The 18,735-nt window shown below is 44.9% G+C and overlaps 1 protein-coding gene across 1 annotated transcript in view; it reads left to right on the top strand.

Moving 5' to 3' along the window:
• Positions 1–18,735, top strand: part of RAI14 (retinoic acid induced 14) — a 107,839-nt gene that overhangs the window by 66,324 nt on the left and 22,780 nt on the right. The window contains exons 3-4 of the mRNA XM_080933846.1: positions 4,594–4,682; positions 15,740–15,804. Coding sequence (XP_080789972.1) covers positions 4,594–4,682; positions 15,740–15,804 — 154 coding nt within the window. The remainder of the gene's footprint in view (positions 1–4,593; positions 4,683–15,739; positions 15,805–18,735) is intronic.

Genomic DNA, 18,735 nt, shown 5'->3' with positions numbered 1-18,735 from the left:
TACATTTATTTTCTCCCTGCAAACGGCACAAATTCATTCTTTCTTAACTTTGGGGGGGGAGGGGATCCACTGTGGATACGCATCACACGTTTTTAATCCAGCCTCTTTTGTAAGACACTTAGCTTGGCTCCACGGCATAGCTGCTGTAAGTAGCGCCACAGTTAACATCCACTGATGTTTAGTGATGAGCAGGCATCCGTGTGGTGCCTTCACTTGGTGTCTGTAGGGAGCTGATGGGGTCCTACCTAAGGAAATGGGTAGTATTGACTTATGTGTGGCCATGCCAAAGATTTTAGTGCCTCAGACCCTTGCAAATGGCAAGGCCTTTCTTCCATCAGAGGACAGATGTTGAGAATCGTTGACCTTTAGCTAAAACCAGTAAGTGTGGAAGTATCACCTGAAGTTTCCTCCTTCCAGGTGACTGCAGCCTGAGACTGCTCTCCTGCATCAAGGATTCCCCCCCCTGCACCCAACACACACACAGAGGGGGGTGGAGGGTATGGAGAGGCAGGTAGGGGGATTGAGGGAGACAAGCAGGCAGGCAGACAGACAGATTAGGTAACCCACCTCTTTATTCAGCTGGATATAATGTGCAGAGTTTCCATGCTGCTGGTGCACCTGTCAGAGCTCATGGCCCACCCAGTCCCAGCTTTATGTCTGTCTGTGGTGTCCTCATTTTCTGTCACCCCACTCAAATCAGTCTCAAAGCAACACAGGTTAGAGCAGGTGACGTTTGAGTAAGCGGTCTGACCCAAGGTAGGAAAGTAGTTCTACCCTGCAGTGTGTTTACCTGTCCCTGTTCATCATCAAGGGAAGGCCAGGGCAGGAGCTCAGGGCAGGAGTCTGGAAGCAGAAACTGAAGCACAAACCATGGAGGAGTGCTGCCTACTCTAGGGCTCATGGAAACACATTGAAAGGCTAACTTTGTCTTACGTGTCTTCAGCCATATGACATTCCCAGGGACCTAGTGGATCATCCTGTGGATGGTTTCACAGGGCACATCTCACCCTGCTGTGATCTGGGGTCCTCAAAAACCAGATGTGACCAATGATGGGTTAGAATGGGGCTCTTTTCAGGAGTGTGCTAGGTTAAGGGAGACCAGCACGTTTGGGGCTGCACCCTGCACTAGCTGTAGTGGAATCCTATGTTGACACTTGTGTGGAAAAGGCAGGGAAGATCTCTAGTAGCTTCAGGAGAGGCAGAGCTGTGGTTGTGACAGCAGTGGTTGGTGTGACTGCAGACAACCGTTGTATGGCAGTGAGAAAGCCACAGCCGTGCCTGGACTTTCTCCTCGTGTCCTCCGTGTCTTGCAAACACTGCTCACTGGTCAAACTCAACCAGAGTTCGAACTCCGTGCAGCCTGTTGGATATAGTCCATTCGGAGGTCTCCACTGTGCTGCAGACCTGGACGGACGGTATGCTCAGATTGCATTCCAGACCCGGGGAGCAGGTTCACATACAGGTTTGCTCAGCTTTGCTATTGGTTCCCCAAGCTGCTTGCCATGCGAGTGGGCACAAAGCTGCCGAAGGGAGCTCCTCCTCTCTCTGTTAAATGAATTAGAAACTTCTGGCAGGGCAACCAGTCACCCTGTCTTGTCAGGTGGGCATATTGTATGTGCCTGGTCTTACTTAGGCTCTAAAGCAGCAGCTTTTGGGGTGCTGTAGGATCGAACAACACCCAGAAATGTGTCTCTTGAGATGAGTTGCTTCTTGTTCTTTTTTTTTTTTTTTTTTTTAATGACACAGACCGAGAATGACTTTACTAACTACAAGTATGAGTATATGGCCACAGTGCAAAATTGCCAGCAAGATTATCTGTTCTTGTAGTGAGCTATCCCTAATTATTTGTATATTTGTAATTATTTGGTTTTCTGTAAAGAGTGGCAAGAGTTGAAGCTTTCTGTAAAATATAGAAATTTTGTTTTCTATAAAGTTTTAAAAATAGAAAATGTTGATTTTGTGTGTGTGTGTGTGTGTGTGTGTGTCTGTCTGTCTGTCTGTCATTCTCTTTTAATAGCAGGATGCAAGCACTCTGCAAGATATAGTTGGAAAGTCTCCAAAATACGGGGGTGGGGAGTCACCTTAACTCTAAATTCTAATCCAAAGCCAGATGTGGTAAAGCAAAATCACACTGGCCCACCGTATTCCTTACAGTATAGTCAGTGACCCCTTATCGGCTCCACCAACAAGATGCATTACGGCCGCTAAAGATGCCAGATTAGGTTAATAAGAGTTTCCCTTTAAAACCAGAGTCTGAGGAGTTTCTGTAGTGGAACTGGGAACCAAGCCCATCTTCCCAACACTTTCTTCCTTATAATAATAATGGTCTCCCAAGCTACGGTTTGAATCTCTGTGTTCTAAGTCACCCCTCGACTTTCATGTCCACCTTATCTGGCTGCATGCGTCAGTACAATAGCAGTGACGTCAGCTTGAACTACACTACCCATAAATACAACGTGCAATCTTGTTATACACTGAGGGCCCAAGGGACAGCTTCAGAGGGGCTATGAAATGTCTGGCGGTGTCATGTTGCTTAATTTGTAGGAAGTAAAGTAGCCGTGTCCCACTGACAAAATCTCAACCATCCATATAGTTCCGTGCCATCTAATTTACAGGTGTTACATTTTCATGAAAAGTTTCTGTGGGCGCTATTTGTGGTGACATAGAAGTGTGATGCTAACGTTTGGAAAGCCAAGGCACCAAGATACAGAGTTTGAATCAGAGTATGTTATGTAGCAAGCTCCTGCCTTAAAACCAACTCAATAAATAAGAACAGTAACAAGTGTGTGTGTGTGTGTGTGTGTGTGTGTGTGTGTGTGTGTGTGTGTGTGTGTTAGAATGGCCTCCATCCCCTTGGCTAGGCACTTGTAATTTTGTTGTCCTCTGATTATAGCAGGTAAGCAAAGTGAACATCTAATAGGCAAACACCTCACTACAGAAAAGATGACAGTTCTCTATCAACCTTAGGGATTAGCAATCTAGATGCGTTATCAGGAGCTCTGAAAGCAGGGTTCAGTCACCAAGGCAGACCTGATGACTCCATAGCCTCAAGACCAGTTAGCCGCGTTATATTTACCAGTCCTGTGTCTGAGGCCCATTCAGAAAGCTTCCACTGAGGCACTTAAAGGAGACAACTCCCTCTTTGTCTGCGGTAGAACGAAGGACCCTCAGCCATGCCAAGCAAATGAGAGGGTATGGGGCTGCCTACCAGGGGAATACCACTCACTGCTGCTTCTGTCACATTTCCATACCACCACACTTTTACTAATACGTCAGCAACCTAGAGCGGATTCTCATGGTGAAGAGATTGTACACAGGTCAAGTTACACACATGAAACAACACGACTGGGTAACTAGGCAGGCTTTGACCAGTTTTTCTTTATATGAAGGGAATTTAGGCTCAAGAGAAGCTCAATGGACTTTGTCTAGACACCGAGAATTAGCTGTTGTTTTCTAGTTGCTGGTTTACTACGAGACCCGAAATATCCTCCTTTGGGGAGCTGTCTATTCACTACATGTAGCTGTAAAGAGAGGTCCGCAGTCACACACATTGGGTTCAAATATCAGATTTGTTGTTTGCCAGTTGACCGTGACTCTGATGGCCCTGATGGCAAAGATAGCGTTCATGTAGAAACTACATGGGTGTAATTCAGAGGTAGTCTGCAGAGGAGTATCCCAAGGATACAGAGCAAAGCCAGAGGAGGGAGGGCTTGTAGATCCCACTCTATAAGAGTGAGACTGAGAAGTCAGGCCATCACTTCATGTTGGAAACCGTATCTGCGTCCGGTCCTGAATGCCTTCTCTTGGGGACCCTCAGGGATGGCTAGTATGGCATTTGAATGTTGACCCTCTTAATGGCATTCTAAAGATGGGAAGCAGAGTGTGGTTCACGTGTCACAGAGTTCTGGAGCTCAGTTTGGAGACTTTGCTGCTGTGTGCCCTGTTACTCCTGTTCCAACCACAAATATTAAGTCTTGCCTGAAAAGCTGTTGTGGCAGTGGACAGAGGTGATGGATAAAAGTGGGTACGTACGATGTTGGGCATTTACCGAACACTCAACAGAAAGTTCCCGGTGACTCTGCTCTTCAACTGTAGAACAGCAGCAGACCCGGCTTGACCACAGTGTGACTTAGTAGAGGGTGGTGTTTAAGAAAGATGCCTTTACTGTGAGCAGGGGAAACGTTAACGACGTATTACTTAGAAGCTCAACCTGGGTGGAGAAGGAGGCTCAGTTTTGAAAGAGCCTTGTCTTTGGGTTGAAAGCTCCTAATCCGTCACTTAATAAAAGATGGCAATGCTTGGCTCTGGGGGTGTGTCGATCAGAGTTAATACGATCTTCTGGATTCAAGCCCCAGCACCAAAAAAGAAAAGCAGTGTAAACGACCAAACCGTGAGACCCTCCTGAGTGTCTGGTGTTCACCGTGAGGTTGATAAACATGCCCACTTGGGTCTGGGGGGGTTGCCATGGAGCTCAGGAGAGAGATCGTGTGTGTGTGTGTGTGTGTGTGTGTGTGTGTAGGGATAGAGGTTTGCTGGAGCCGAGCTCTGAAAAGACAGAGTCCTAAGCAGGTGTGTTTCCTTCTCTGCTTACAGTTTCCACCTTGCCGCTGTGAAAGGACACGTGGAGTGCCTCAAGGTCATGGTTACCCATGGTGTGGATGTGACTGCCCAAGATTCTTCCGGTATGTGGTTTCCTAATCTCTTAAATCAACAAGCCAGCATGAGACTAGGCGTCATGATCACTGGAAAATTCAGAGTCTGTAGGTAGATGCAAGAAAATAAAATAAAAAAGATGATAATAATAAGAAAAACTCAGTGGTAAAGCTCTACAGTTGCTACAGTGTTTGTCCTTTTGGGGCATTTTCATCAGCTGGAGACTCTTCCTCTGATGTGGCTTTTTTTATATTAGTTTCTAGATACTGGATCAGCCAGTATCTCCTAATTCCCGATGGTACATAAACTGGTAAACGTGATGGATTATTGGTGACATTGTTTCATAGCTAGCTCAGAACTCTGGACAGAAGGACAGCTTTGTCTCAACTCTTGCTGTACTGCAATGTCTTCAAAATCATCTGGGAACTGGAAGAGATAAAGGGGAAAGAAAAGAATAAACAGTATAACACATACATACATACATACATATGTACAGACAGACAGATAATTAGATAGATAAATACCTGTTGTAATGGTTGATACTGTCAGCTTGGCAGAATTTAGAATTAATTGCCTAGTAGATTATCCCAGTGTGTATCTGTGGTAGATAATCCTGCTGATGTTGAGGTGAAAAAACCAACCATGGTACCATTCCGTAGATGGGAGATCTTACAGTGAGGAAGAAAGGGGAAGCGAGCTGAGCATTGGTGTGTATTCATTCACTGTTATGTCTGTAGCTATAATGTGGCCAGCTTTTTTAGGCTCTTGCCACTGTGACTTCCCTTCTGTCGGGGACTGTGACCTGGAACTGTCAGGTCAATTGAACTTTTCTCCCTTAAGCTGCCTGAGTTACTTTTATCAAGTTAACACTCGGGGGTGTTTCCTAAGCCAGTGTGGGCACATAATGAGCAAGCCAATAAGGAGAGAGGAAGCAGGACAGCCTGTCTTGGTAGCACAGTCAGCCAGAAGGATGCTCTGGGGTCTGTGACCTGGGATACGGTCTTTCTCAGCCGCCTGGAGAGGTTCAAGATAATGACTTCATCTGTTGCACTTGAAAAGCATTGGCTTCTAAAAGGTTTCTGTTGGTTTTTACTGGGATGTAGAATGGGTAGAATTTCCGAACATTCATCTGGGTTTTTTTTTACTACGCTAGCTATACTAGGTCTCCTCCTCTCCTTCCTATAAGTGGCCTCCTCGGAACAGCCATCTTGTGGATCAGCCTGGTGTTAAAAGGCAGTTGTTACCCACAGTACGGTTGGAAACCAAATGTTTCAGAATGGTTTTCAAAGTCTGTGGCGTGTTTGGCTCTTTTTCTTTTTTTTTTAGGTAATTTGCTAATTTGGAACCTTTATACTTTGAGGAAGTTGGGTTTGTTTTCTGGAGAAGCGAAGAACCAGTTGGGGTCAAGACTTTTGGGGAAAATGGCGGGATGTGGGGACGGGATAGGAGTACTAATGATTTTTCTGAGCAGTTCCACAGAGAATTCCAAAAATGTATGAGGAAGGGCAGTGTTAGTAGAAAATAAATGACTTCCTCAAGTGTCTGCTCTGAGGAGAATATTAATTCATTTTATGCAAACGACATCTTTAATCCCAAGGCCCAGCTATTTTGTTTATTTTATTTTCAAAGTGCACTGTCACTGTTTGTAAAGTTATTCCACATCATGCAGTGCAGTGTATGAGCTGCTAGCACACTTCCAATAGCATCACTAACATCAGCATGGGGGCTGTTCTCTGACAAACTGCAGCGTCAAAGATCTAGGCTCCAGTGAGCAACCCCACTGTCCTGAGATTCTGCCCCACTGCTCCTATTGATAGATGGGAATCTAGTTCTGTCAGAGCCAAATGTTGCCCTCTGTCTTTCCTTAAAGAGGGAAATTATCTCCTGTGAAGCATGTTTATGATGGGAAAGTGTAGCTGTCAATATTTTAAAATGTCAAATAATAAAAATGGCACTATGCCATGCTAGCACCGGCTACTCTCTGTCCCTGGCGGTCTCTCCACCTTCCAAGGCTAGCCCCATGCAGTGGCTGCCTATCTCACACCTCTCTTGCTGCAGACTCTGTTCACATTCCCAGCATCCGCCCCCTGTGGTTATAGCCACAATTCCCAGAAACTGGGTAAAATCAAAACTCTGGAGGCCTGTAATTTATCAGATTTCTATCAGTAAACTTTCATCCCACAAAAGGTCCACATAATAAACTCAGAGCCAACTGAAATTGATATAAACTGCCCACCTAGATAAGACAGATAGTCCTGTAATAATCCATCCCTTATAAGTATTCATAGCTACCTGTGGCTATTTAAAGCCACACAGATCCGGGTCATCCTTCTCTTCCTCCATCTTGGTTTCTTCTCTCCCTCCTCCCTATCTTTCCCACCTCTCAAAAACTCTGCCCTGCCTTTCTTTTTCATTGCCCAATCACAGGCCTTGCCTTATCTTGTGTCTGCCCTCACCTGCATATAGACATCAATCCATAGGAATGTAACCAAAAAGTGCCTTAAGTAAATAAAGAAATAACCACTGTGTCTTAGTCATGGTGTCTATTCCTGCACAAACATTATGACCAAGAAGCAAATTGGGGAGGAAAGTGTTTATTCAGTTCACACTTCCATATCGCTGTTCATCACCAGAGGATGTCAGGACTGGAACTCAAGCAGGTCAGGAAGCAGGAGCTGATGCAGAGGCCATGGAGGGATGTTACTTACTGGCTTGCTTCCCATGGCTTGTTCAGCCTGCTTTCTTATAGAACCCAGGTCCAACAGCCCAGGGATGGCACCACCCACAATGGGCTGGGCCAGGGATGGCACCACTCACAGTGGCCTGGGCCCTCCTCTCTTGATCACTAGTTGAGAAAATGCCTTACAACTGAATCTCATGGAGGCATTTCCTCAACTGAGGCTCCTTTCTCTGTGATAACTCCAGCTTGTGTCAAGTTGACACAAAACCAGCCAGTACACACTGCTTCTACACCTATCAGAAAGGAAAAAAAAAAAAAAAAGATTATTATGCTTCTTTAAAAATAAAAAAAACAAAGGAAAAATCATGTTTTCCTATTTCTACTTAGCTCAGATCACATTATAGAATTCTATGTCTTACATTTTGGGAGGCGCACGCGCACGTGCATAGGTTATGCTGATTGACCAGCAAGCCCTTGGGACCAGCCTAAATCAACCCATCCCTGCCTATCCAGGGCTGAGATTATAAGCTCACAGCACCATGCTTTTTAAATGTGGGTTCTGGGGGATGGGACTCGAGTCCTTGTGTTTCCAAAGCAAGCACTTTATAAACCTGGCTCAACTCCAAGCCGCTGCCTTTTATTTAGTATCCGGCCCATGTCATTTTCCCCATCTCAGTCTCTGGATGATTTTCATCAGCTTTTCTGTGGCCACACACAGCCGTATGGGTTCACTTTTTATTTATGATCATCTCTCTTACTGGACTTTTGAAAGCCAGGTCAGCAATGAATGAACCCTAAGCATCCCGGCTCCAGGCCACCTTCTTGCAGATTGAATAGCATGGAAGGACACTGGAGTGTGTGCTTGACCCGTCCGTCTTTGAGGCTTTTCAGTGCTGGCCAGTGGGGACTGATTGAACTGGTGACCCTGAGTACTCTATAGCCCGAGGTGGTGTCCAAAAGTACAAAGCCCCAGCTTCCACACACTTCCGGTCATTTGCCAGCAACAGCAGTGAGGCCAGCACCGTGTAGAGGCTCTGCTGCTTTATCCGGGTCTTGGTGAGGCACCTACTTCTGAAGTGACTCCAGGACTCCAGCACTCCAGCCGTGAGAGTGAAAGGCAATGGCGGGAATGCCAGGCTTGGGGAAAAGTGCATGGGCTCTCTGGCTGAGCTGCTCAGTTTCAGCAGTGAGGAGGAGGAGATGATGGCTTTTACTGCCCTTGCCTGTCTCTCCTGTGACCTGGCCGTGGGTTTACTCTCACTGTCCCTCTCACGAGAGCACACCCGAACATGAGAGAAAGGAATCAGTTGCTGCGTCTTAAGTGGCCGTCTTTAGTACAAAATGTCTTATAGTGAGAGGGAGGTTTAAATAACTCACCTTTGACCATTTATTCCCGGTAAACCCACCTTCGGTATCACGCGGTATGATGAGATACAGTGCCCTTCAGTGGGAAAGCCTGCTGAGAGTAGACATAAAATCAGTTCCTGAGAGTCACACCCTGTTGTGTGGGGATTATGTCATCGTTGTTGTCCTCAGCTTTATCGTCATCATCCAGCCTGGCCTGGAAGTCACTGTGTGGACAGGCAGGCCTTGAACTGTCAGTGATCCTCCTGCCTCTGCCTCAGACTCTAGGATCACAGCCCCTGGAGGGATTTTTCAGAGTGGGAGTTTCCTGCTTTCAGGATCTGTTACACTGATTCTCTCTCTCTCTTCTTTTTATTCACAAAGTCTATAAGATGGTCAAATTGTATCTTTTTCTCTACTTTGTAAACTTTTGAGTAGACAGTCTTTAGAGGCAAATATTTTCTGATATTCATGTCATGAGTTATCCTTCCATAAGAAACGCTTGGAATTCGGAGAATTTTTATGGATGCCCCACAGTGAGTCTTATAAGAACACAGTCATCAGCTGACTGCATACTTCGGATAGCTTAAGTGAGATGCTCAGCGTGGCCTCTCAATGTGTCAGGCTCTGCTCATTGTAAAAGAAAAAAAAAAAAATCTTTGTATTTGGCTACTATTTTATCATGACTAACCGGACTTCAGCCAGATCACTTTTGTTTCCTTTTCTCATTAGGTTACTAAAAGGCTTCAAATCTTTGAGACCAAACAACAACACAACAAAACCCACAACACAACAAAACAAAAACATTTGAGTCTGGTATGGTAGCACTTTTGGCTGAGATAGAAAGATGGCAAAGGGTATATAGGGCCAGCCTGGGCTCCTGGAGAGATCCTGACTCAAACAAGGATGAAGAAATACAGTGGTTTAATAGGGACCACACCAAGTGGTTGTGCTTTAAAGATTAAAGCAAACACCCCAAACCTCTCAGACATAGGGAAGACCATAGCTTACATTTTGTTTGGACCCTCCCCCACTCCTTAACTGTTGCTGTTTGCCAAGCTGCACAGAGGACAGATTGGGAGCTCAGCCTTCCCATGTGTTCCCATGGTGCGTTGTGGTCTTGTTCTTCCCAAGGATGAGAACTGGCAATTCTTTCAGTGTAGAGAACAGTCTAGGTCTACAATAAAGACGATGCCAAGGTGTTTTTGTTTTTTGGCTAGTTCTTTTGTTTGTTTTTTGGTCTGTTATTGTTGTTGTTGACTGTACGGCACAGCAGGAGACAGAATGAAATGAAAATATCATTTGATGACTGGAAAGAAAACCCCAGAGACACGGATGCTTATTCTAAGTATCGGGAGTGTGAGCCTCAGACCCTCTTCATTAATGTGCATATACACTGGCACCGTGGGGCTCAATTGAAAGCAAACGTGACTAATGCATCAGAAGTTCATCTTTTTTAGCTGATAGTGCCAGACAGGTGTGACAGCATCCTCTACATCACAAGGACCTGGGCTCTCCATTTCTTACTCCAGCACCTTCAGGAGTTTTTCTTCCTTCCTTTTACTGAGAATTCCAAATGTGATTATGTGCACCCATGTCCCTTCACCCCCCCCACCCACCGCCCCCACCCCCACCCCATATAATTCCCGGGGTATTTGACGGCTTCCTTTTGTGATGACCCACTGAGTTCAGCTGTGGCTCCTGTAACCCATGTTGGCTGTCTGGGGGACTGGACCCCAGGATCAGCATGGGGAATGGAGGTGTAATAGAACCCCTTGGACCTCACTGGGCACCGAGGGGGCTGTGGCCCACATCTGCCTCTGTCATGCACATTCCAGGGGCCGATGTGCTTAGTTTTGCGAGAGGCGGATGCAGATGAAGGATGGCTTGTGTGTCTTGGCAGACTTACAAACCTAAAATTTCTCTAATCTCCTGCTGCACCCTTCCTTATGGAACCTCACAAAGGATGCTTGGATGAGTGAGCATCCAAAGTGTGTAAGTATAAAGCACAGGAGCCCTTGGAGGGCTGAAACCTGTGAGTTCCTGAGCATCGGAAGCCCTCCTTAAGCACGTATGGTTCCTGGGCCTCCTGTTTGGAGTATTGTTTGTTTATTTGATTGCTTTTGATTTTAAATTTCTGGGTAGCATTCCATTCTGTTAGACACCCCAATCCCATTCAGAATTGAGGCTTTATGAAAATATAAAAGATAATGCCAGACCGGGTGTATTAATGCATGCTTTTAATCCCAGATTCGGGAGGCAGAGGCACATCTCAGAGTTTAAGGCCACCCTGGTCTACATAGTGAGTCCCTGTGAGTTCTGCTGGGATTAAAAGCATGTGTCTAAAATACCTGATTAAGCAAATATTATCTTTTCTATTCCCCCCATCTTTTCCCTGAGATGGGGAGAAGAAAGGGAGGAGGAAAAGATAATATTCACTGAATAGACATTTTAGAGGATGATTCCTCCTAATGGCTGCATGTCATAATCAAGAAGGCTCAGCATACCTGGCTGTGAAAATACTCCAGATGCTGACACTCAGAGATGGCCTTGGATTCCCCGTTGTGCTTTGAAGATAGGGGTAAGGGGGCAGTCTCGTAACTCTGATAGAAACATTACTGGTAGCATGTTTTCTATTCGGCTTCCTCCCTGGGAGTGTAGCAAGGTAGCAGCAGAGCTTGTGTGTCAGTGCTAAGAATTCATGGAAAGATGAGGACTTCTTTTTAAGAGTTCATTCACATGTGTATAAAATTGTTAATAGTAACCCATTAGATTTGTGAGTTTCTTTTGTAGAAATATAGTCTGCATTCAAAAACTGACCTTTAAGGAAATATTTTAAGGCATATCTAGTTGGATATTGTAGTCGTCTTGTTTCTTGATTATTTACGTACTTCCAGATGTGAAATGTCACTTGAGCAGTGTGGTCAGATGTCTCAGCACTCTGCTAGTTAGTTCTTCATTTTTCCTCTGGAAGTCTCGAGCTATGAAGACATGGCCATGTCAGTAGTTCAGAAGATGCTGAGAGTCACTTTCAACATAGGATCATTTTGTTGAACTGTCATCTGGGTCTCTTGGTTTATAATTAACACTAGTCTCTCTCTCTCTCTCTCTCTCTCTCTCTCTCTCTCTCTCTCTCTCTCTCTCTCTAGTGTATGGGCAAAGATCTGCCAAAATGAACATGAGTTATGGTTGTCTTGATACTTGTCTGTAGGGAGGTTGCTCCTGGACAGCCCAGACAGATCCATAGCTGTCTGGAAGCCAGGAATATGTATCTTCTCTTTCCAGTGGACTTCCATCATAAATTATGTTTTCTGTCCAGGAAAATTTGTATTTGAAGAGAAAAAAATTTGTCTTAATGCTAGCAGTGAGAGACATCTTGCTCCAGTACGGTAGTGTCCAGCGATGATTTATGATTTGGAGTGGAGACCAAGTGAAAATACTGCTATTTAGGGGGCTCACGTCGCAGGGGAATAGATGAATGTTTGCTTCTCTAGATATCAATCACTCACCCCTAGGTATGACTAGAACCCTGGAGATGAAATGAAAGACTGTTATTTAGTTGTGCTGTGCTATTTGAATATTCCTACCACACTGTCTTTGGACAACTGTGCCTTTGTCCAGTGAATGGTGTTTGTGTAGAGTGACTTTGTTTCCCAGCATAGTTGCCAGCCAATACATTGCATGCACAGTATAAACAGTCCCCAGTTTACAGTCAGGATATGTTCCAGAAGTTCATTGGTAAGGCGTTTGTTTAAAATTTAAAATGCAATTGTCCTTAGAAACAGTGGTAGAAGTGATGTCTGCAGAAGCCACGCCTCATAAATGCAAAGGCTAATGACACCCACACTCTTCGGCCTCTAAGAAAAGGAGAAGAGGTATCCCGTGCCTAAAACTGAAGAGGACAAAGAAAGTATTTTCTTCCACTTTCAAGGGTCTCTTCCTTCATCTTTTAATCTTCCTCATCCTCATTCTTTTAAGAGAGAGCTGAGGGACTTTTGCCTCAGTATCCTACCCCAACTAGACAAATGCCCTTAAACAGTTCAGGGTAACTTTTGCAGAATAGAAGAGATGAGTTCTTTTGAGAATGTGGATGATTTTATGTGGCTCCCTTGATATGCTGACCCTTTCATCTTTAAGGTGTTTCCTGGTCTGTGTGATTCTCTAGTAAATTCTAGTCAGTGCCGAATGAAGACTAATTTAAAAAAAAATGGTATTTTGAAACTGGGCCATCAGAGAAATAAATCGTTCTCTAAATGTGTGATTCGAACTCTAGTCTCTCTTTCTCCCTTAAGGAACATTTTGTAGTGTCTTATGATGGTTTAGATTGTCACAACTATACTTCTCATAGGTCGAGGCCAGTGACTCAGAATAACAGATTGATCACCTACAGCAAGTATTCAACATAAAATGTCAATAGTTTTGAAATGCAAACTGGGTCTGAAGCAAGTCCCAAAATACAGGTTTCTTATCAGTGTTACCCTGGGGATGTGCTGGTACTCATTACGGACATTGAAATTAGCATATGCTTTAGTTCAAAATGACTGGCATATATTGAGAAACAGATGTTCTCCATCTGCCAATGCTGTAGGAGCTGGGATCTCAATAAGAAGTGAGACAGACCTGCAGGGGCAGAGGACCAATTGACCAACAGGTAGATGTGTGTGCGTGTGTGTGTGTGTGTGTGTGTGTGTGTGTGTGTGTGTGTGTGTATGATGTATGCACGTGGTAGAAAGTATATGTCTATCTCTAGAGCTGAGAATGGGGTGAGTACTGCATGGTGTGGTGTTATGAAGACTAAAGAAATAAGGCAGAAAACCAGTGTAAAAGGAGTTCAGGAAGAAAAGGAATTTGTAATGGGTGGGGCGGAAAGGGGGCCTATATTTGAGACAAAGTCTCATGTATACCAGAATGGCCTCACAGTGTATAGCCAAGGATGACCTCGAACATCTGTGGGTTGATGTTAAGGTGACACATGATGGACGGTGGAGAGGTAGGCAGAGAAAAGGCTAAGAAAACTGAAGAGGAGGGGAGGAGGGGATTCCGGGAGGAGATGGAGGCAGATGTGTATGTTTTTCTTGGCGAATCTCTTCATAAATAAGGTTGTTAATAAATGTTTTATAAGGGATGGAACTGTACAAGATCATTTGACTTATCTAGATTGGCAATTTATATTATACCTATTGGATCCAGAGTAGTTTGGTGTGTTCTTTGATGTGACTACTTAATTGAGTTCAAAGGGTGTAGTGGTGGAATGCTTAAAGCCTGCCACAGAGTTGGGATGTGTGTGTGTAAGGCTTGGCAACAAAACACCAAGGGGAAGTGAGTGAAAACAGAGCGGTCGTATCCACCCGGGACAGAAGCAGCAGGGGCAGTGGAGTGAACTGCACCTGAGTTCTTAGAGGTGGCATGGAGTGCCAAGTTAGAGATCCCTGTAGTGCCAGATGGCCCTGCAGGAGCTGGCAAGGCGAGGGATAAAAGGTTAAGCCACTATTATTTACTGCTACAAACATCTGGTCTGGTGTTGGTATCACAGTGCCTCACAAGTACCACATTTGTGTCATGCTAGGTGTCGAACCAGGATATTGAGTCATGAAAGCTTAGCCTACCCCTCTACTAAGCAAGCTACATCTCCAGTCCAGGGGAGACCTCATTTAAAAGGCAGCCTTTAAGTTGAATCTGAATGTTAGAGAGCAAAATGTGTGGCTGTTCTAGGGGAAGAAAATCCAAGCTACACATACAGCAGTTGCAGAGACCCTGCTGGATGTGGAAGCACATTTGGCACTAGGCAGTTGGGTAGCAGTGTCCTATACTGGAATCCTAAAGGGACTTAAGAAATGTTCCCTTCACTAAGCAAGGACTTGTAAAAAAAAAAAAAACCTGGAACCTCCAGGTAATGTTCATTCAGGGTAGGCACATTTTAAGGAGAGGGAAATGAGGGCTCAAACATCACGTTAGTATTTGCATTTCTAGAATGTTGTCTGCTGACTGGTAGGCTGTCTTTTCTGGGTTTCTAGGCCTGACGCATCCTGGTCTGAGTGTGTTGTGGACAAGGGCATTTCACATGCCCATGTCAGCTAAACTGCAGTACTGTGCAGCCTGGTACTACCGCAGTCCTGACCAGAGCTGACCAGAACCTTCAGGGAACAGTGGTTAGAGCCTCGGAATGTTAACTGTGGGTGGGATGTTCCATGGGCACACTAAAGATTGTACAACCTTAATCTCTAGCACAACAGTCCCTTCTTTGTTGAAGAGTTTATTGCTCATAGCTGTCTTTGGCACAGCACTTAGGAACTGTGGAGGAAGAGTGTGCTACTCAGAAAGGTCTTGTCTAGCGTCCTGTTTATTCCCGTGCTTTGCTCTGACTGTTTCAGCCATTCGTGTTTTATGTTAAGGTCTTTGATCCACTTTAAATTAAAAATGACAACAAAAGCTAAGGCAAGAGGGACTCTCTGGCTGCCAGTGGGAGTGTGAAGGATAGCAGCTACTGTGGAAATTGGTGCCGCGGTTTCTACACAAGAACAGTGCGAAAGCATCACCTACCAAGCCACCCCTGAGCGTACCGCATTGTGTATATAGAATTTCATCCATCTGTTCAAACAAAAACCAAAAACCCCCTGAAACTACAAAGCTTGCAAGAAAATACTGTATTGAGATAACCTGGACTCAAAAAGACAAACACCACATGTTCTCCTATATGTGGATTCTGGCTTCTAATGTTTCTCTTGTAGGTGTGGGTCATGAAGCTAGAGAGCAGACCTTGAGAAAGGGCAGAGAAAACCGCTTTAAGTAAGAGTGCTGGAAGGGTGCTAGGACATGGGACACAAACATAAAGGGGGGGCGATACTTATTGGGAGAAGAAGAAGGAAGAGGAACAGTTTTGGGGGGAAATCAACCAAAATTAATATGCAAGAAAATGCTATAAGGAAACCAGTTACAAGAAAATCATATTTGTTTTGGGGTTTTGGTGTTTGTCTGTTTGTCTGTTTGTTTGTTTATTTGTTTGTTTGTTTGTTTATTATTAATGTGCCCCTTTCCCATAATTCTTACCTTTTAATCATGCAGGTCACACTGCTTTACATATTGCAGCCAAGAATGGCCACCCCGAGTACATCAAGAAGCTTCTTCAGGTAAGAGGGTTACAGATAGGTCACCTTTAGTTAGTTTAAAGTCAAAGGTAATCTTAGGTGTGGATGGAGGGATAACTCTCCTCAGTACACACCCCTTTTATCACTACCATACAGCCCATTTGGAAAGAAGAGCCAACAACAAGGTTGTCTCCATGGCAACTCTACTAGTGGAGAAGTGGATCCTCACTAAACTTTGAGTTGTCTTCCTAGGACCACACTTATTCAATTCCTCTTTAGTGAAAGTGGGCTTTTCATGAAACAGTTTCCAAACTGTAGTAAGGCCCTGGCACCCTGGTTCTGCAGCACCCTGGTGTTCTCTCTGTAAATCGCTCATGGGGCTGCAGTCCTTCTGGATAAACAGTTTTAACCGCTATGTCTTGGTGTGGAATTCAATGAGCTTTTAGTTGATTTTGGTTCTCGTTTAAGTGCACGGTTTTATTCTTATTTATAATTTTTGGCCAACTCCTGGGTCTGCTGGCCTTGCCAGGAAGTTTATAACGATCCCCTAAGGTGATGACCTCTGTAAATTTGTAAAGATGTGTATTTCATGAACCAGCCACACAATAGCATCCCTACAGTAATGTCCAGCTGTTGCTAGTCTAAATGCAAGCTGGCTATTTTCAAGAACAGCCTGGAGCAATAAAATAAGTGTTTGGAGTACTGTCTGTCCTGTCAAGCTGTCGTCCTGGCTTTCACGGACACTCTCGGAGACCCAGCATCTTGCTTCTATTTGGCTTTGAAACTCTAAGGCAAAAGCGTGGTCACATCCCTCAGCTTGCTTCGTTGGTCACACTCCTCTTCCTCTGCTGTGCATTGCGGGAGTGCTTAACCTTAACAGGTCTTTGGAGCAAAATTCAGGAAAAACAGATGAGCGTGTGTGGTGTTGGCTTAAGAGAGTTGCTCTTATATCGGTTAATATGGAGATTTTCTTACCTTCTCTAGGACCAGGCCCCCAGGATGAAGGAGGAAAAATGGACTCTCTTGCCCTCTCTGTACCCTGAGTCCTACCTCACATTTTAAAAATATGTTTTAAATTCCCATTCCACTCCGGCCCCTGCATCTGGCTCTGATTTTAAGGAAGATTTAACCTGACAAGCTCGAAGGCCTTGTGGGCTAGGACCAGCTATTCTAGCCTCTAATGTAATTTTATATCTGGTTATGCAAATGCCTTGGTTTTTCTCTGAAACCTTTGAAGCCTTTAAACAGTTCCTTGTGCCGTTCTAAAATTAGGCCAGAGCCTTGGAGAGTGGTAACTTGATCTCCACTCTTCTGACCACAGCAGAGTAAGCATTGCACTTTAAGGTAGTCCGCTCTTACCTCCTCCGGCTCACACTTCTGAGCATTGTTCTTTCTAGATTACTGTTAGAAGCTCTGCCTTCCATGGCTTCCCGCAGGGCTAGTACTGGGTCCCAGACCTCTCAGACCCACTTTACAAATCGGGCTGTATACAAAGGAGACCCCTTTGTCTCCTGCTGTCTTATCCCTGATACCTCCTGCAGTTAGTGTTCTCTCTGAACCCCTTACTCTTATACCCTGTGCTTTGGTCTCTATGCCCTGTCCATTTGCTGGAGATGTTTCTGCTCTCCAGATGTTTCAACTTCTAGCTCCATAAGGGAGTTAGGACAGATAGAATTTGGTGGAGTCCTGCAAAATCAAACGAACTCTCTTCCTTTTTCATGTTAAGTCCTCATATTCTCCCTGATAGCAAGTGCTTCCAGGGTACAACTACACTTGGTGCTAAGTGTTAAGTAGTTGCCAACAAGCAGGGCAGTTGCTGTTTTGATGGAGTTCACAGTCTGGCTATTCAGGAAAGGACTCTGTGGCATAAATTGCAGAGCACAAAGGAGGAAAGTAGTAGTTTCTAGGACAGCCCTCAGAGAAGGCGATGCTTAAGCTGGCATCTCCAGTGTACAAAGTACCAGCGGAACACATTCCAAGCAGAACAGTACATCACGGATGAGGGGAGGAAAGGTTCTACTGCGAGGTAGGTGGAGTCGAGGAGCCAGCGACCAAGTCAGAAGCCAAGAAATGAGAGAGTGTGGTACAAAATGCAGGCCCCTGTGTGTTGTGACGGCCAAGCTAAGCAATATTAGGTTCACCGGGGAACTGTGAAGGGCAAACACTGACCTATACAGTTTGCTAAGATGATTCTGTTGTGTAGAGAAGTGGTTAAGATGGGTCAAAACAAATGAGACCTAATGGAAGCTAGACTAGCTCTTCTTGTGAGAAGATGCTGCCTGGGGCTAGACCGAAGGAATGAGAAAGAGATGAGGCTAGCTCTCATTATAGGATATGCTGCACTGTTGAGATACTCGAGGAAGAGGGGGAGGAGAAATCAATACTAGTTTGGCTTCTATCTCATTGGGTAGATGGACAATGGTAGTTGGTGTTCATGGTGATAGTAAATACTTGGGGAGGGGCAGGCTAGGGATGGAAGAGTGGAGAACTTGCCTTTTGAGTGCTTTTGAGATGCAAACCACCAGGTTCTCGAGCCAGGCTTCAACAGGATCATATTCTGGCTTCACCATTGCCATAATTGGAGCAATGGATTAACAGATTTGTCCCCCAGATTCCCCTGAAAGTGGCTGCAGGAATAGTTTTCTATTCTAAAGTTGGGTTGTTAAAAGGCTTAAAGCAATTCCTGACCCAGAGCCTGGCACACAATACTTACATACTGCTCCGTGCTGTTATTAGGATCCACATCTGTGAGTCCCCAACATCTGGATGTAGGTGTAGATAGGATTACCAAGAAGAGAGCTTCAGGGAAAGACAATGGCAAATATGAGTTTGTCTGTTTTGTTAGTGGAGGGCTGGCCAGGGCAGTGGCGGGAAGTCACGAGAGAGGCTGAGGCAGACAGCCTCAAGGAGAAAGAAGAGGAGTGTCTAGGGAAGAGGGTAAGGCTGCTGCTGCGTGGTCAGAGTAAGAACTAA

The sequence above is a fragment of the Micromys minutus genome (assembly GCF_963924665.1).
Source record: "Micromys minutus genome assembly, chromosome: 20".
NCBI classification, from domain to species: domain Eukaryota; kingdom Metazoa; phylum Chordata; class Mammalia; order Rodentia; family Muridae; genus Micromys; species Micromys minutus.
The sequence above is the reverse complement of the archived record's forward strand: the minus strand, read 5'-3'. Positions and strand labels throughout refer to the sequence as shown.